General features: G+C 34.7%; 1 protein-coding gene across 1 annotated transcript in view; it reads left to right on the plus strand.

Moving 5' to 3' along the window:
- The window catches only part of LOC140756345 (tubulin beta-1 chain-like), a 51,364-nt gene that overhangs the window by 26,836 nt on the left and 5,756 nt on the right, over positions 1-18,772 (plus strand). The window contains exon 2 of the mRNA XM_073091813.1: positions 18,393-18,501. Within this exon, the coding sequence (XP_072947914.1) occupies positions 18,393-18,501 (109 nt within the window). The remainder of the gene's footprint in view (positions 1-18,392; positions 18,502-18,772) is intronic.

The raw sequence follows: 18,772 nt of genomic DNA on the forward strand, positions 1-18,772 counted from the left end.
TTAACAGTTTTTCTTTAACAAAAGCAATCTTGATTAAGATTTTCGTTATTATTCGACCTTAAATTATAATAATGAGTAGTCTGTCGATTTCCCTCTTCTTTTATTATCACGTAAATACGTTGGGACTTAACACATTTCCCGTAATTAATGGCTTGCGATCTTTTCTAAAGAGACTTCGGCCGCGATGCTGATCATAACAAGTTCTCGGACTATGTGTGGAAATACTTCGGCTGCAGTGCTGATCATAACAAGCTCTCGGACTATATCTGGTACTTCGGTTGCAGTGCTCGGCTGCGTTGCTGGTCATAACAAGCTCTCGGACTACATCTGGAAATACTTCGGCTTCGTTGTTCATCATCGCTGGCTTTTTTAACTTCTGCAGTTGGCTACGAAGACCATCTAAAGTGCATTTATGGATAACTTCACTTTGTTTGTCTTCCTTTATCTGAAACTTACACATGAATCCTATGTAATTGTTCGTTTAATTAATTTTACATTATTTATCGTTTATGGGGTTTATTTCAAAGAAGTTAAATATATAAGGCTGTAGATAGGGCCTTATCAGTATTTTCATAAAAACGATCATCCTGGTTCATACTGACACCATTTCGAATTGGTGGTAATAAGTCAAGGATGATATTTTATTTCGCCATGACCACTATTTCTAAACCTCATTACATACGACGCACTTTTACAACATTGATATTATTGCGCTCAGACAAAGACAAAAAAAATATCCAAATAAGTTTAGTAGTAATAACCCTAAGAATAAGCCATGCCATAGGAATGTCAGGTTGTTAGAACATTTGGTCTGATTTTGTTATGGTGTTTTAAATACAATTTCAATTAATTTATGAAACTATTCAATAATGCACACCGCACCAGCTGGCTTGTATAACGATGTGAGTATCTTCAATTTAAAATTCATTGTAATATGAGACTGGTATGCATTTATATCATCAAAATAGAATTTCACACAGCATTTTAAGTACAAGACGTATGAATTTACTTAATATACGTTTGAATACGAATTAAAAATTAAAATTTGTAAGATTAATCGCGAGAACTAAAAGTAAAGTCAAGTTCAAATATCTATTCACAATATTTAATTCAAAACAGACATAATGTGCCGAATAGAAGAAGCAATATTGATATAAAACAAATAAAATTTTACAATATTATTTCTAAATACATTGGACCGACGAAAAAAGGCTTTTGTTATATTCCCCTTATCAGTTGCTAAGCAACGATTGTTGGTAAACATACTTCCAATTTCGCTGTCTTTAAATGTTTATTTACATGTGAAATGTGAAATTTGCGAAATTATGACGCCTCGATTTTTATGAAAAATGCAAAAATACATCACGTAATTCAAAACAAAATAAAAATCAGTTGAAGCGAAAAAACGATTAAACTTGTATCGAACATTTTAAAACAGAATATTCACCATCTTAACATATTCATATATTTCAACATTCTTTCAGTATTAATTTACTTCATAAATTCATTCGACTATAATTTCAATTATCGTGTATTCTACATTATTTCTTTAAATCGTTTACAAAAAATAGCAAAAATAACATGACCTTTGAGCATCCATCATCCGTGGGCGTTGCAAAAACAGTATATTTTTGCAGTAATCCCACTTCTGAGCTATTAAAACGCTCAGAAGGAATTCCAGAAATACAATATATTCTTCCATAATCATCAACATTTACATTAATACATCTTTATCCACTATTATTTTATCATATCTCCATTATAAAAGACATTGCAAAAATCAGCTGACATTTCATGACTCAAAGCAAGACTCCACATTCTAAAAAATATAATAGAAAAGTATTTAATAAGTGACGTAAAGTATTAACAACCAGCAATATAAATGGATCAATGCGATGTGCCTGTAACACTTGTAATCAGAGGTTTTTATCTATCCTTCGGGAATGGTACCTTTTTACGGGATAAAAGTCACATGTCCGTTTCTGAATCCTAACAACGTGTGTACAAATTTCCATGACAATCTGTAATGTAGTTAGTGCGTGAAAATGTACAACAAACAAAGTCACATTCGTATTTTACAATGTTAGTTAGGCTTACTATATCAACTCCTTATGATTGAAGGTGGTAGAACCCTTTGTGGTTCGACTCCGGCGGCACCACCGCCACACCTATTTCTACCTAATAACAGCAGTGTTAAGCGCTGCTGTGTTCCGGTTTGAAGGGTGTGGTAAGGGAGAAAGACTTTTCCGAGGCATTCCAGCTTAGTCCTCAGGGGTAGCGGCGCATCTGTGGCCGACCTCAGGTAGGAATATCTAATCCCATCTAGTGTTGATTTCGGATGTCCATGGGCGGCAGTAGCCACTTACCATCAGGTGGACTGCATGCTCGTCTGCTACTCTTATATTATAAAAAAAAAAATCAGCCATGAAAGGTTCATGGCTGATTTTTTTTTTTCTTCTTATGCTCGTCTTACATAGTAGGTATAATCTTATACTCGTCTTATCTTTTTTAGTCTTATTATTTATCGTCTTATTTTTTTTTCTTCTTATACTCGTCTAACATAGTAGGTATAATCGATGAAGTATTTATTACTATTTATATATTAAAGAGTGTTCTTAACGTTGATATCAGAAAATCTGGTCAGTTCGTTACGTGATTGAAGCAGCAAACAATATAAAATGAACAATAATTCGTCAGATGAATCTCAGACGCTTTAATTTTTTTATATGAATACTAGATGACTCGGCAAACTTGTGTTGCTATATGAAAAAAATAACCTTTACATAATTTTATTACAGAATATTTTAAACCGTCCACCGTTTTTACAGTGATTACGTGTTTTACAGTATTAAATAAATTTTCATTACAAGTCTGCTTTAATTCATATTTCATATTTACTTGTCACATGAACCCAAAATGTTCTCAAAACTGCATTGAACTGTCATTCAAAACATTCGTTCAGGACATTTCTTTTTAAATCCCTAAGGACCACTGGATGGCAGTATATTTAAGCGTCCAGATACGGCAACACTGCAGGAGACTGGCCGAAAATAAGATGCAGTCGGATGTCAACGGCCAACGAGCGATGCAACAAGAAAAAAGATACGTTCTATTTTCAAATTGCATCGCTGTCACTGGCGGCGGGCGGTCGCAAAAACAACGGGCTTTGTGTTTCTTCGAAACTCGAAATACTCTCTAATGTACTGATATAATGGGCCCGTTATATTATGAATTGGGTTCCAACCAAAGCCAAGCGTTTACTCCTACAACTTTTTATGTTTACATGTTTACATGTTTACATAGATACCCTACTTTCGGTATATAAACTCCCTGCTAAGTTCTGTCAAATATCTAATTTTTTTTATGAAATTTACATAGATTAGTAAAGATTACTCACTCCTAACAAGAAAATGTAAACAGTTTTGAGAATTGAAATAGTTGCGTAAAAAAGTTTTGCCACGTCACCGTGCTAAAATATCCATAAAATATTTGAAATAATTATTTATTTATTACGTAAAATACGCAGTATTACGAGGGTACGTTTTTAAGTTCGCGGAATGAGGGACAAGGAGCGAAAATAAAATGTCAAAATTATTTTTCTTTTTCTACATATTCTCCTGCAAGACGAATGCATTTTTCAGATCTTTGTATTAACTTATTTAAACCCTCATAAAAAAATGTTTTGTCCTTGTCGGAAAAATACGAGGAAATTGCGTCCTTTACTTCTTCGTCTGTAGAAAATTTCTTTGCACGAAGCTCTTTTTTCATTTTTGGAAAGAGATAATAATCGCTGGGAGCCAGGTCTGGACTATAGGGTGGGTGATTTAAAATATCAAAGCCCACCTTATGCAGGGCAGCCAGTGCAATACGGCTCTTGTGTACGGGCGCATTGTCGTGCAACAGCAGGACACCTCTGGATAATTTTCCTCGTCTTTTTTCTTTGATGGCTTCTTTTAACCGCTCCAAGATTGTTGCGTAATATTCTCCGGTTATAGAGACACCTTTATCTTTGTAATCTATTAACAAAATTCCTTCTGCATCCCAAAAGACTGTCGCCATGAGTTTGCCAGCCGATTGTGACACCTTAAACTTTTTAGGAGGTGCTGTACCTTTTTTATGCCACTGCATGGAGTCTTGTTTAGACTCAGCTTCATAATGGTGAACCCAAGTTTCATCTCCAGTAACAATTCGATTCAGTACAATATCCTTATCTTCTCCACAGAGGTTCAAAAACGCACGGGAACATTCAACGCGCTGTTGTTTCTGAGGCGGCGTGAGCATTCTCGGCACCCACCGCGCGCTGACCTTATTCATGCCCAGATGGTCATGCAGAATTTTAAAAATGGTTGTATCCGATACTCCAACCATTTCTGCAAGCTGTTTCTTCTTTAGTCGAGCATCTTCCAGTACTAATTTTTCGACTTCCGCTATCGTTTCCGGAATGGTCACCTCAATAGACCGTCCTGGTCGTGGGTCGTCTTCAAGTGAATCCCTGCCTTGCTTAAAAAGGTTGTTCCACTTGTAAACCATCGTTTTTCCAGGGCAAGAGTCCCCGTAAACCGATGACATCTCTTCCATTATGATTTGCACAGACTTTCCTTGCTTGGTAAGGAACTTTATAACGGCGCGATGCTCGATTTTCTCCATACTTCCAATTTTCTTCCGGATTGAGTTGTTTAATTGTCGATAGTTTTAAAACTAATGATGCAATTGTGATAAAACTTTATATTTATACTATTTATGAGTCACTTAACACGTACCGCCCTTAACGAGCCCGCTATCCCCCCTCCAACCCTGCCATTCCGCGGACTTAAAAACGCACCCTCGTAGGTATTTATTCGTAAATTTTCTCTAAAATGTTTTTATTTGTCAAGAATTCAAAAAAAGAACTTACAAACAAGCCGTTTGTGGCTTCATTCAATTTCAAGGCGGCGAGGTATCTTTACTAATCTATGGAAATTTAAGTAAAAAGCCACAGATAAAAAGAATGCTGATTGCTTGACAGCTGTCAGTGTCATAGTTGCCAATGGTTTTGTGATCGATATTAGAATTTGAGTCATACCTGCAGCCAGAATGCAATACCTACTCCTAAGGGCTAAGAGCTAACACATAGATATGATACGTCGTATCGTAAATTTTAGCCCTTATTTAGATCACATCTTGTAAATCTTTGTTCAGTACAATTGAAAGTGTTATTATAGCAAAAAGTAAAAGTTATTTAGGAAATTAAATACATAAATATTATTTTGTATTTAATAAAAGTATTCGCTTTATGTCCTTGTTATTTTTTCCATAGTAAAAATCCGACAAAATCCATAATTATGTGTATCCTATTTTAGTCAAAAACCCTTTAAATTTAAGACATTTAAAAATACTTCCAAAGATGAACTAACAGGAACAGGCACTAAATCTTGGACATTTACGACTCTGGGAGTGGTATCCATTCACTAACACATCACTTAACCGTTTGTAATCAGTTTTAAAAACGGTTTTAGAAACTTATAAATACGTTTGTAAATCAGTAACGACGTCTTGTAACGACTATTTAAGTTATACAAATATTTACAGACTTCCGAGGCGTTCTAGCTTAGTCCTCAGGGGTAGCAGCGCATCTGTGGCCGACCTCAGGTAAGTCAGATCAGTAATCCTATCTGGGGTTGATTACAGATATCCATGGGCGGCAGTAGCCACTTACGATCAGGTGGACTGTATGCTCGTCTGCTACTCCTATATTATAAAAAATAAGTATGTCTATAGCAGCAGTTTTTTATTTAAAATTCAAGAATTCTTATAGATATGCTTTTCCCGTTGTGGCTTTACATTAACACAATATTAGTCTCGATTCAAATATGTATTTTGTGACACAAGAAAGTACGGCTTATTCCCATTAATGAATTATAACAGTTTTCATATCAAAACTGTTTCAGTTATTGAAAGTTTTTATAACGGCTACTTAATAACTGCTATTTAAAACGCTGCGACTGCTATTACAGCTATATTTGCTTAATAACAGCATTTTTTTATGGTTGATTGAAGTGTATAAGTCTCGTGTCAATAATATTTAAATCAACATCTTCCTACACTCATAGGCACATAGTCCATGTGGTATTCTACACTCACAACACATCCTCACAATAGGATTCCCTGTATCGTGAGTGCCATGGACACACACAAAGACAAACACACGAACACCCAGACCTAGAATAGATGTCTAAATTCATCATTCACAGATTTGTCTGGCCGGGGATCGAACCCGGGACCCTTTGCGCGCCAGACCGGTATGGTGACCGCTCCGCCACGCGGGTCGTTAATAAACCTAGAATAGAAATCTAATTTCTTTATCTTGTTTGGCTGAAAATTTTATTATGACCCCTCTGCATGTCAAACTAAGATTATAATAATAAGTAATAATCTTTACATTCGAACTCTCTTCCACAGCAACCAAAGAGGCTATCAAAAAATCTGTCGTCTAATGTATCAAGTGAGTTAATTCTATGCCGTTCTGTCATACACAGGCACCATTAGCTGAGCGCTGAGCTACAGTTATTCGCGCGCAAATTACATGGCTCGCTTTTTATTTTTTAATCTGTGTTACCGGTCGCGCTCTCACGTTTTATGGGTATTTCGCGATTGTTCCGGTAAGTTAATAATGTCTGAGAATGGACGCTGTACGATAAAATATTTGACGCTTTCTATACTCGGAAAACTAGGATTTTATAGGTGCTGTAGACGCAAAGACAAGAACCAAGAGCCCTGATCTACCAAAGATATATTATTAGTCCTTTTCCATAATACTTCGAATTTTAAATCGTTAGAATTTTAGGAAATTTTTCGAAACATATACAGTTGTCTCAGTAAATGTACCTTTATTTTGGCAGAATACTTATATTTTTTTCTGTTGGCTGATTACAGATTAACAATAAGAGTGTCAAAGACAGATTTACATATCTGTCACTTTAACATAGACGTCAAATTATTATAGCGCGAAATTTTAACACTCACACTTAAAAACAGCTGTCAAAAATAAATACTATAAAAGCTCTTGCTTTTTATTTTCAAATTAATACTTAAATATATCTGGAGGCACGGCAGTGCCTCCGCCAAGTCGAGCCAAAGCCAAAAAAAGCGGCACGGCCGTAGCATACTTTTCTCGAAGCAATTCGGCCCATTTTCGACCTCCTGTAACTTCGTTGCATATGAAGCTAGAAGCCTGAATTTTCAGGAGCCAAGCAAGCATTGTGTAGACACGGTATATTTCAAATTTAATTAAATTTGAACCAGTAGTTTAAGAATTACAAGTAGTCAAAGTTCGTAATTTTGTCACTCACTCACTCACTGACTGACCGATCATCAAAAGTTTAAGGCACTTCTAGCAGACATAGAAGGTTGAAATTGAGAATACAATTAGTGTTTAGTATATAACTCATGGGAAAACTAAAATATTTTGCAATTTCTGTCCAGTTATCTAGATACACCAACTACATTAAATAACTTTGTATCCTATATAAGTTATATAGGATGACAAAGTTACATTTGCAGTTAATGAATCTGTGTTTCTGTCCGCGAAATGTACGAGTAGTAGGGGAGCCCATGATGTTAAATGGGTAGAAACTCGAGCGTCGATAGGACCTATACGATTGTTTAGATTACACGTTAGAGTGAAGAAAAGGTTGTGTGATATTTTTCGATTCACCGTGGGAATAGTTTCTAGACGATCCGAAAGATGTAAAAACTAAAAAGCAGAGTCAGACATACTCAAGGCGCGGCAGGTTAGTGATAGAGTATATATCTCTGATGCCGGAAATATGTTTATCTGCTGGTTTGCATAGGGGGGGGGGGGGCAGCCATACGAGAGGTAAAAATGGAAAAAAAAGTAACCAGCGCATTCGATTTTCAAAGGGGATATGAAGTTACCCCAGATGATTCGAAAGACTGACGATCCGATTCGAAAGACTGTCAGTGACTCTTCGAAAATGCAAAAAAAAATCGTTATCATGCCACACTAGAGGGCGTAAGATTATTATACAGGAAATTCCAGCTGATGTTTTACTTATCATATCCCTTCATCTGACGATTTAGTGGAGGGGTTTTTTATATTGACGATTTGAATAAAAATAGAATGAGAATGTATGAAGAATAATGTATTTTCCATAAAATTAGCCTTTTCCTTTAGTTTGTTACACAGCATTACTTTCCAGGGATTCATGCTAATAAGTAGCGCTATCAGATAGTGTATATACATATTTTCCTTTTAAATAAGTTTTTTGTCACTACATCAACGTGTGGTATGATTATGATGTTACCCGTTTTCTAGCATTATTTCCTTTATATTAAAAAAATTACCGCACTCGAGTATGTCCAAGTATAGATTTTTTTGCAACCTTATTACTCCCTAACGCTGCCCTCAAATCGTCAGGTTAAAATTTATTGTTTTCAGCATGTAATTAAGCTACTATAGATAATACTATTTTTTTTTAATAATCTGACGGACTTCCCTGGTTGAACCCCCAAAATGGATGGTTTAAGATACTCTATAGGATGTAAGGTATCTCCCATATCTTAATCTGCCGCGTTCGAGTCACTCTCAAAATCCCGTCTTGGGCTCCCCTACTATTATTGGCGACGACTTCAATTGTTTCTATTCTCTAGACATAAGACGTTTTCTATTCCAACTTCAATTTAAATTCAATACAAATAATTGGTGAAGTGCGAATCGAACTCTTACACTGAGGGTTCCGTACCACAAAAATATTTGTTTTTTTATTTTTATTTTTACTAATTGATATTATAGCTGCCATATAATGCATTGTGAACATTTCAACTGTAACATCTACGGTTCAATCATTAAAATGAAAAACGCCAAAAAATAGCAGGTCCTTATATGATTGTCTCTGTAATTCCTGGACAAAAAAAGTCTACGATATCCCGTGCCTGTCGTAAGAAGCGACTAAAAGGGGGCTTCCAGAGTTGGGAGTGGCAGCAAGGAGCTCGAACCGTCCAATAAGTGTCCCTGGGAAGGACGGCGGTATGTGTAGTCGCATACCGTCGTGAACACGGGATAGTTTAGGAGGAGCGAAAACTGCCCAGGGCAGAGCTTGATCGGGGCATTGCGCTTGGAGGACTTCGGTTGCGTTCCGTCGGAGATCCCGGAGTTCTCCAACAAACGTTGAGGACGGCCACCCGGCGTCACTCCCACGTCGTCGAGTACCTTTTGAAGATTTCCTCCTCATAAAGAAAAAGAAGGTCCTTGTATGGCAACTCTCCTTTATATGAAAGTTTTTCTTTTTACTTTTAGTACTTGTTGTTAAAGCGGCCACCATTATATATATTCCGTAAAAAAATAAGTTTCTATCTATTAAGGTTCCAGAAATAGAGCTCTATGTCAGACAGACAGCTTAGAAATAGGGTTCCGTTTTTACCCTTTGGGTATGGAACCCTAAAAAATAATATAATATCAAAAACATTCCGAATTTCTGACAAATGTCATGACAAAAAACTAATGTTACGGCTAATGTGCCTAAATCAGTTAAAACACAGATTAGCTTGCCCATTACCTAAAGTACAAAACGAAGATTGTATCAATTTTCACCCCTTGACGTCGACCCGTGCATGTCATGATGCGTCGTCGTGTCATGAATTTACGACAAACATTGTATATTTTCACGAAACAATATCGCTTTGTGGCACAATGTCGCTATGTGTCACGATACGTCGTCGTGTCGTAAAAAAGCATGTGTTTTAGCCCTAAGAACAAGTCTGAAAAGATGTTTCGAATTTTAACTACATAGTTAATCTGCATATTTTCTAGCTAATCTTAAGACTGCCTAGTTAATGTGTATGCTAACGTATTCTACAATATAACGGTAACATACAAAAAATACAATAACTGTCGTGAGGTAAAGCAACTGTCACCGTATTATAAAATAATAATAAGTTTGTTTCCAAGGAAACAAATGTGCAAATTTCGGCCTTATTGCGCTTAAATAAATGTCTGTATGAAAATAATAAGCTTACATATACAAATTTACAATGTTCACAATGGAAAATCCCTAATAACGTCTAAACGGATTACCCTTATTACACAATTCCTTTTGCCCTATCCGTTTTAGACCTAAATCTACCAAATGGCCTTAAAGACAAACCAATATCTACACAAACAAAAAATCATGTTTTCAACTTACGTAATATTTGATACGTAATATTACATAAATTTAGTTAAGTTCGTTTCAAATTATTCGAAATAAGCAACTGTTATATAAATCGAGCTTAGATAGCCACTTTATAACATACTAGTTTTTGCCCGCGGCTTCGCCCGCGTTAAAAAGAAAATAATATACATACTAACACACATAAAACTGAAAATTCGTACCTTCATTGGAATGACAGTGGCGCCTGGTGAAAATTGGCCGTAACAACTCTGAAACCTTCGTGGGCTCATGGACAACAACTTTGCTAAAGATCATCACTTGATCAAATGCATAGTTTACGATTCAATCCTTACTAATATCGATTAAAATAATCAACTTATTGGTCCAAAGGATCGATTCTCCGATTAATCGATCTTAAATCGCCATCCCTAGTTCCCGTGGGATTAAAACCGGGATAAAAACTATCCTATGTCCTTTCTCGGGTTTTACACTATCTTTGTACCAAATTTCATTGAAATCGGTTCAGTGGTTTAGGCGTGAAGAAAAGACAACCAGACAGACAGACAGACAGACAGACAGAGTTACTTTCGGATTTATAATATTAGTAAGGATAACATATTCTTGCCATGATCACCAAAAATATCAGCTCCTAGTGGCTCGGTACAACAGCAAATACCGACTTACCTCCCTAAAAAATTGATAGCTATAAAAAAACGAAAATGCACAGTTTAATGTTGAATTTAAACAACCGTCCATTGCACAATTAGGGTATTTTTTTTTGCTCCATTGCTCGTACAAAACAAACATAATAGTTATATATAAAATGATATTGTTCGGTGAGCTAAGTTTTAAATAGAAGTGAATAAAAATATAGTCTAGCTGAAAATATGTATTATTAATATACTCTGGAAATATTAATTCTAAAAATAACTACAGGTTGAATGCAGAAGACAAGTGCAGACTAATAATTTAAGTATGAATTTGTTAGCGGTGAGTAAACTTACTGAAAAAGGATTTACTGTTAATTTCTTGAAAAACGGTTGCACTATTAGTAACTCTATGGATAATATCATCGCAACTGGCCACAACGTAAATGGTATATATAAATTTAAACAATTTGTCAAATCACCGATATGTAATTTGACAATGTCAAATAAATATTGGCATAGAAGACTAGCCCATATTAATCCGGAATATATGCGAATTTTAAAGAATATTGTGACTGGTCTTGATAATGTGAACATTACGACGGATATGACGACTAGTAAGAAACCATTTCCAAACCTCTGAACGCGAACGAACGATATACTGGAGATCGTACATACAGATTTATTTGGTCCCATGGAAGCTACTTCACTCAACGGTTCAAGGTACATGTTATTATTTATCGACTACTATTCTCGAATGACACGATGAATGTTTATTTTCTAAAACATTTAGTGAGTCTTTAAGAAATTTCAAAAATATAAAGTGTTGAAAAGGGAACTAGCAAGTCGAACAAATGTATGAGATCAGATAGTGGGACGAAATTTTGTAATAGAGCTTTCAATATTTTCTTGTCAACAAATGGAATTCTACATCAGAAGGCGATACTATATACCCCTAAACAAATTGTTGTGGTTGAAACAGCTAACAGAACTATTATTGTAAATGCGAGAAGTCTAAAACGAATGTTATCATTATTAAATAAATATTTCATTTCATTTCAGAAGTCAGAAGTCTATTATAAATTGAAACGAATTTGAGCAAGAGCAGTAAATACTGTGGTTTATATAAAAAACCGGAGTCCGACGAAGTCAGTGAAAGATTACCAATGATTTTTGTCGGATATTCAGAAGAAAGTAAGGGATGTCGATTATTTAATACGAAGACACGTTAAATCACAATAAATAAATAAATCACAATCAGTAGAGATGTTTTTTCCTGAGGATACCTAATGGGAATAATTTCAGTTGTCAAAATAGTAACTTTTTTAGATTTAATTTATTGTCATGTTCGAATGAAAGTGATGATGAATGGCAAGATTATTTACATAACTACAAAGACTAACTACAAAAATTTTATTGGCTTTAAAAAATCTTTTGTTGAGATTCAACTAGTAGAAGGTACCGGAAAGGAAAAGAGTAGAAATATCTACAAAAAGGAATGAGATGCCATCAAAAACAATGCTTGTAAAAAGATCCAAGTCTCGCCATTCAGTTCTTCTACCGTAAAAAGTTTTGAGATCTATGTAAAACCAAGCCGGTAAATGTATGCAGTCCCTACTTAAGGGACCTTCTGTCTTAAGGTATTATCTCACTATCTAACCTAACAACATCTCATGGGACCATACCAATATTAAAAATCTTTTATGTTCTAAATAAATTGACGTGGCAATCGTACTAATGTTACCTGTGTGATGCGATATGATAAGATGAAAACACAATGTGACTTGCAGTACGATTGCCACGTTAATTTATTTAGAACATAAAAGATTTTTAATATTGGTATGGTCCCATGAGATGTTGTTAGGTTAGATAGTGAGATAATACCTTAAGACAGAAGGTCCCTTAAGTAGGGACTGCATACATTTACCGGCTTGGTTTTACATAGATCTCAAAACTTTTTACGGTAGAAGAACTGAATGGCGAGACTTGGATCTTTTTACAAGCATTGTTTTTGATGGCATCTTTTTTATAACTTGTTAAACAAATATTGCAATCCAAACTAAGCGTCATTTCTTATAATTTAACTTTCCCTCCTCTATAATGTAAGCAAGAAACTTACAAAATCTGCTGAAATATGAGATCAAAATATGTATTAAAAAGAACTGTATTTATTTTCTCTAGACCAAAGTCTCGCTCACAGCTTTTTGTGAAGCCTGAGTGGCGAGTGTGACGAGCAACTTTCACTGGGTTTATCGATCGACCGTATTTATTGGCGGTCCATTCAATTGTCCATCATTGCGGATAAAAAGACCAACAAAAGATTAATAATGCAGTGTAGCGAGAATGGGTCGGTGGCCCACTTCGAATAAGAAATTCGTTTTACGTGGTCAGAAATAATGTACCGCATTTACACATTAGGCTTTAGATAATGGCGGCATCTTCGAGATTGTTCGCTGTATCCGACATCTATTACAGAGCTGTTGCAACATTTTTTTGTTTTTAAGACCATATCTTATTTTTTTGGTAAAATAATATGATGTTTACAATTCATATAATAATTTGACCATACCTACAGTAAGAGTTTTACATCTGTAGTCTTACGGATATTTTTTCCTCATGTTATACGAAAAATGAACAATTACTCAATTGCAGATAATAAATCTTGGCATTACACTTTTATCACCATTGCTCCAATTTAAAAATTTGACAATTCATAGTATGATTATGTCAAATTGACATTCGAACGAAACCATAGACTATTCTTTTGCTACACTAAATGCATCTATGGACGGATCCAAAACTTCCTCGACATACGAAGTTTCCAGATGGTTTTATAAACCTTTTTATGAGTCGAAACCTTCCTATTCATCTAGAATTAAACTTTAAAGCCAACAATACACTTTCAACCCGCATTCATCAAATCAACGCCAATTTAATCCTATTGTGGTCCGGTGCATCGACTCCGTTCTGAATATCAACACAAAATCAAGATGTCATTTGTCGTTTAAATCATTGAGATGTTGATTTGATTCAATTAGATCGACTTGTAGTTAATGGAGGTCCAATTTACCCTTTACATTTCTTTGTTGATGTGAATAGAAATGGTGAAGAGCTACCAGCTACGTTGATCGGCAAAATATTACCGTTGATAAGGTCCTAAATATTTGTAACTTATAGGCATAGATTAGTAAAGATACTTCGCCGCCTTGAAATTGAATGAAGCCACAAACGGCTTATTAGTAAGTTCTTTTTTGAATTCTTAACAAATAAAAACATTTTTAGAGAAAAAATACGAATAAATAACTAATACTGCGTAATTTACATAATTAATAAATAATTATATATATTCAAATATTTTACGGACATTTTAGCACGGAGACATGGCCAAACTTTATTACGCAACTATTTGAAACCTCAAAACTGGGTACATTTTCTTGTTAGGAGTGAGTAATCTTTACTTATCTATGCTTATAGGTACGAATATGTCAGCAAAAATATCCTCCCACGTAAATATTTTTATCTCGTATATTAAGGGAGGAAGAAAGGAGGGAGGAGACTTCGAAGTAGTCTCGAAAAAATTCAGTAAATAAAAAAAAATGCTTGAAAAAAAATGTATTTGTTGTGTTAATACACCACCCGGCTGCTCAAATTCAGATGTTTTCGAAACGCGGCCTCCAACAATGTTTAGCGAGTTTTTGCCTGGGCAAAATATACAATCAAAATATATTTTTTATATTCAAATTAAAAACTGAGATATTCCTAAATTTTGCAAATTTATAAAGATTAATATCACGCATCAGTACTCATTATCCACCATTTTAGTCTTAACCCTTTTAATCTAGACGTAGCACCCTAATTTACGAACAAAGCCGTCCGTTCCCAAAGGCAGATAAACCCACCTACGCTCCACTAAGCCAGGGTGCCTATTTATATAAGGCTATATGTTAGGCAGGCCGGTAATTAGAGAAGCCGACGAACTGTCTGCGAAATAGGGTTGAAGGGAGGTTTTTCTTTTTTAATTAAAAAAAGTAACGTGATCTTTTTGGTGGGTAATTGAGACGTCATGACAATGGCTGGTTGCACTTCCGATTATTATTAAAAAAAAGATACATGCTTCAATTAGACACTGGGAAGTGGGTGAAATCATCTTGCAATATTTCATTACAAACACCGGGACAGGTGAAACATAATAATTATATATTATTTTTTTTCATGACAATTTTAAAAGATTGAAATGCAAAACGATAATACGAGTAACTTAATAATATTTGAAGTTATCATCAGAATTGTTTTTCTTATAATGCGAAATGCGTATGAGATATTGTGATACAAATAAACATATAATAATTGTGATTGCGGTCAAATAATATGAATAAACTAACATTATGCTTATCGAAGCGTTTGCCACTTGTGTATCGTCTCCAAAGAACCCTTTGTCTGCCGTCTCTTTTCTCTTTTTTTTATATAATATAGGAGTAGCAGTCGAGCATGCAGTCCACCTGATGGTAGATATTCCTACTTGAGATCGGCCGCAGATGCGCCGCTACTCCTGAGGACTAAGCCGGAACACCTTGGAAACCAGAACACAGCAGCCCTTATCGCTGCTGTTATGAGGCAGAATTAGGTGGGGCGGTGGTACCGCCGGAGTCGAACCACAAAGGGTTCTACCACCTTCAATCGTTCTGTCTGTTGTTGTCTCCACAAAATAACCTTCTAAAATGATTATTACCTATATTTCGTAAGTTTTAGTCGGTGCCAGCCCTAGTTCAAACCGATACCGGAAAATGTCCGCCGTGTCTACCTTCGATCAATGTCTAGCGGCTAGCCTAGCGCTAATGTTTGACATGTTTCATTTAAATACCTACTTATCCCAGACTAGTATACTTAATTCTTGTCTAAAAATACTTCAAATTGTATTATCCATCCGTAATAATAACACATGTTATTAAAATTATTCTTCTATACTAATATTATAAAGAGGAAAACTTTGTTTGTTTGATTGTAATGAATAGGCTCAAAAAATACTGGACCGATTTTAAAAATTCTTTCACCATTCGAAAGCTACATTATGCACGAGTAACATAGGCTATTTTTATATGAAATATATTTGATAAATAGATTTTGAGGCGGTACAAAGTTTGCCGGGTCAGCTAGTACGATATATAGCTATAGCTTATTTTTTATCATTTATAGATTTTGTGACAAGCTTTCCGAGAGCACAAAATTTAGAAAACTACTATCTTATTATCTACCTTATATAAAGGAGATTCATTTAAATATTATTAAGTAAGTTATAAATAAACTTAACTTAATAAATATTAGTTTTACTTTAGTTTTCACACCCGATATTAAAATTAATCTTTAGGAAAATCTTTAGGACACAAAATATTGAAATAAAAATAAAGCATTTGCCTAACAGACAATAATAACGATAAACCAGTTTTTGTCAGAAATAATAAACTATGTACCTGCGTATTCGTGGTCATTCGCTAGATTTGTTTAGCAATTAGGGAAGTGAATGACCGACGGTAACCCAACCCAACGGCGCCGGGAAATTACACCACCACCACCACGTGGTGCGTCATTGTGGTAATGTCCCACCTTGTCTAGAAATTTTAATAATAAATGACCAAACGTGTGCTTTTAATGTTTGTCTATAAGTTAATTTATTTATTTATTTATTACAGGCATACCAACTAAGTACATATTATGCAAAAATAATAAGTTGACTAAATGTTTAACAAGTAAAAAAACGTTTTTACCAGACTGTGGAGAGTAAGTGGTAATATCGAGAATATGTTAGCGTGTCGTGTGTAGGTGGTTTGACGAATTTTAACATATGATGTGTCGTTGTTGTGTGTCGTTCTAAGCAGCCGCTTTTTTATACTAAGTAATTATTAATTACAGTATTATTTTTAGTCCTTTTAAACTTAACCAAAATGCGTAATAAAAATATAAATAACAGAACCACTCAAATTTATGTGCATTTGAAATTTTCAGAAAACTTGGATTTATTTCTAAAACCTTTTCGTGACTAGCCTGTATCATATAATCAGCATTAGTCAGGCACAGCGTATCATTAGCCACGTTTTCCGTTGTCCACACAAATCGATACCAATAAAAATGGCTCCCCATCGGAAAACCCGTCAGGCCGCACGCGACAGGTCAGGGCAATTTGGCCATCGGTCATTTGCCAGTAATTGTAGGATGCACTAGAAAAAGTTATTAATGGTCGTTGGCTGTGTTTTTTGTATTTCTAGAAAGTAAAATAAACAGTACATTATTAAAATAAACAGTACATTATTATGTGGTTGTAACTTGTTGGAGTTACTTTCAGTCCACCGAGAAATTTGGGTTTGATTTCCATATTTTCAAAAAATTAGAGATGCGCTCTAATTTTATGAAAATATATAATTTGTCATAAGTTTTAAATAAAATATAGTCACTTGCTTTATCAGTAAATAAAATATTGGTAGGAAAACTCAGCCTGAGACTTCAAATTTTTGAAACGGTGTAAATTAAAATGATTTAATTAGTCATTTCGGTTTGCACAAATTTAATTACAGTAAGAATCTATAGTTTCACTTTACACTAAATGTTTGAAAACAAATATATTTTAAGTTAGAAATTTTGGCTTTTATAAGCTATAGTCTACAATATTAAGTTACAAACATAGATATACCACTACGTCTTTATTAGTAGTATATCTATGGTTACAAAAGTATAAAAACCACATTATCGACATGACATGACTCTTAAGAAGAACTTGTACGCAAACGGGTAATTCTACAGCTTAACTTTTAAATTCTAAAATAATATTTAAAGACAGGATAAACATAACACGTCCCAACATGTTAGAAACAGCTGTACACATCTGAACTCTGCTTTGTGTAAAAAACCTGAGTGAATAGAGTAGGTAGGGGACCGATTATTCTGAGGGCTATTATTAAATTCGAGATACCCCGCCTGACTCACTGCTTTCTATTATTATACGGGATCTAAATAATGTCTGGATAAAAGTAATGCCAGTAGTAGTCAATTGAACCTAAAAATTCTGTGTGTGTATAAAAAATACTTGACAAAAAATTGGTATTATCAAAAATTCTAAAATTATAAGTATTAAATATTCAAAGCAGTTTTATTCATATAAAATATTAAATATACACAACGAAAGCTTCCTTCTTAAAAAGTAATGGCAGATTTTTGCAATTAAAACAATATTCTTTAAAGAGTTGTACACTGTACACTGAATAAAATAGGTACTGTCATCCAATCGATTATGGCATTGTTTTAAAGAAGTCTTATGAAACAGTAGATTGTTATAAATGAGATGAAATTTACTTTCTTATTGCAAAAATGTAGTGCACACAGATGGCACCATGAGGTGGAGTATAGTCCGCGTAAAACTGCTAGTCCACTCTGAATATAGAAATTAATCGCGTCGCCATAGCAAATTGTATGATTACACCTGCTCGCAACAACTTCAGAGCGGACTAGCAGTTTGGCGCGGACTATACATGCTCGTTTATTACTGTAATCTTCCAAAAAAAACCTGTAGTGTTAGTGCATTTGTTCTAAAGTGGTTATCTTGTTTCAGTTCTGGGAGATCATATCGGAGGAGCACGGCATCGACCCCGCGGGGGTGTACAAGGGCACCAGCGACCTCCAGCTCGAACGTATCTCCGTCTACTATAATGAGGCCTCTGGTTAGTATCACGTCTACCTATGTCTTCTCTTGTAAGCCCTGAATTTGGTATTGTGCTCTTGGTATTATAGAAAAAATTATATCTTATACCGAAGGTCAAATAGGTATATATATATTTTATTTAAATATTTCAAAATCTGAAGAAAAAGTGCTAAAATAAAAAAATAAAATGACCCTTCTATCTAATGTTCAATAGGTATATATAATAGATTTAAATATTTCATTCTTTATTAACTTTTAAATCTGGGGACAAAGTGCTACAATAAAAAATT

The sequence above is a fragment of the Epargyreus clarus genome, unplaced genomic scaffold, assembly GCF_041222505.1.
Source record: "Epargyreus clarus isolate Ecla_fem2 unplaced genomic scaffold, WU_Ecla_fem_2.2 ptg000035l, whole genome shotgun sequence".
Classification (NCBI taxonomy): domain Eukaryota; kingdom Metazoa; phylum Arthropoda; class Insecta; order Lepidoptera; family Hesperiidae; genus Epargyreus; species Epargyreus clarus.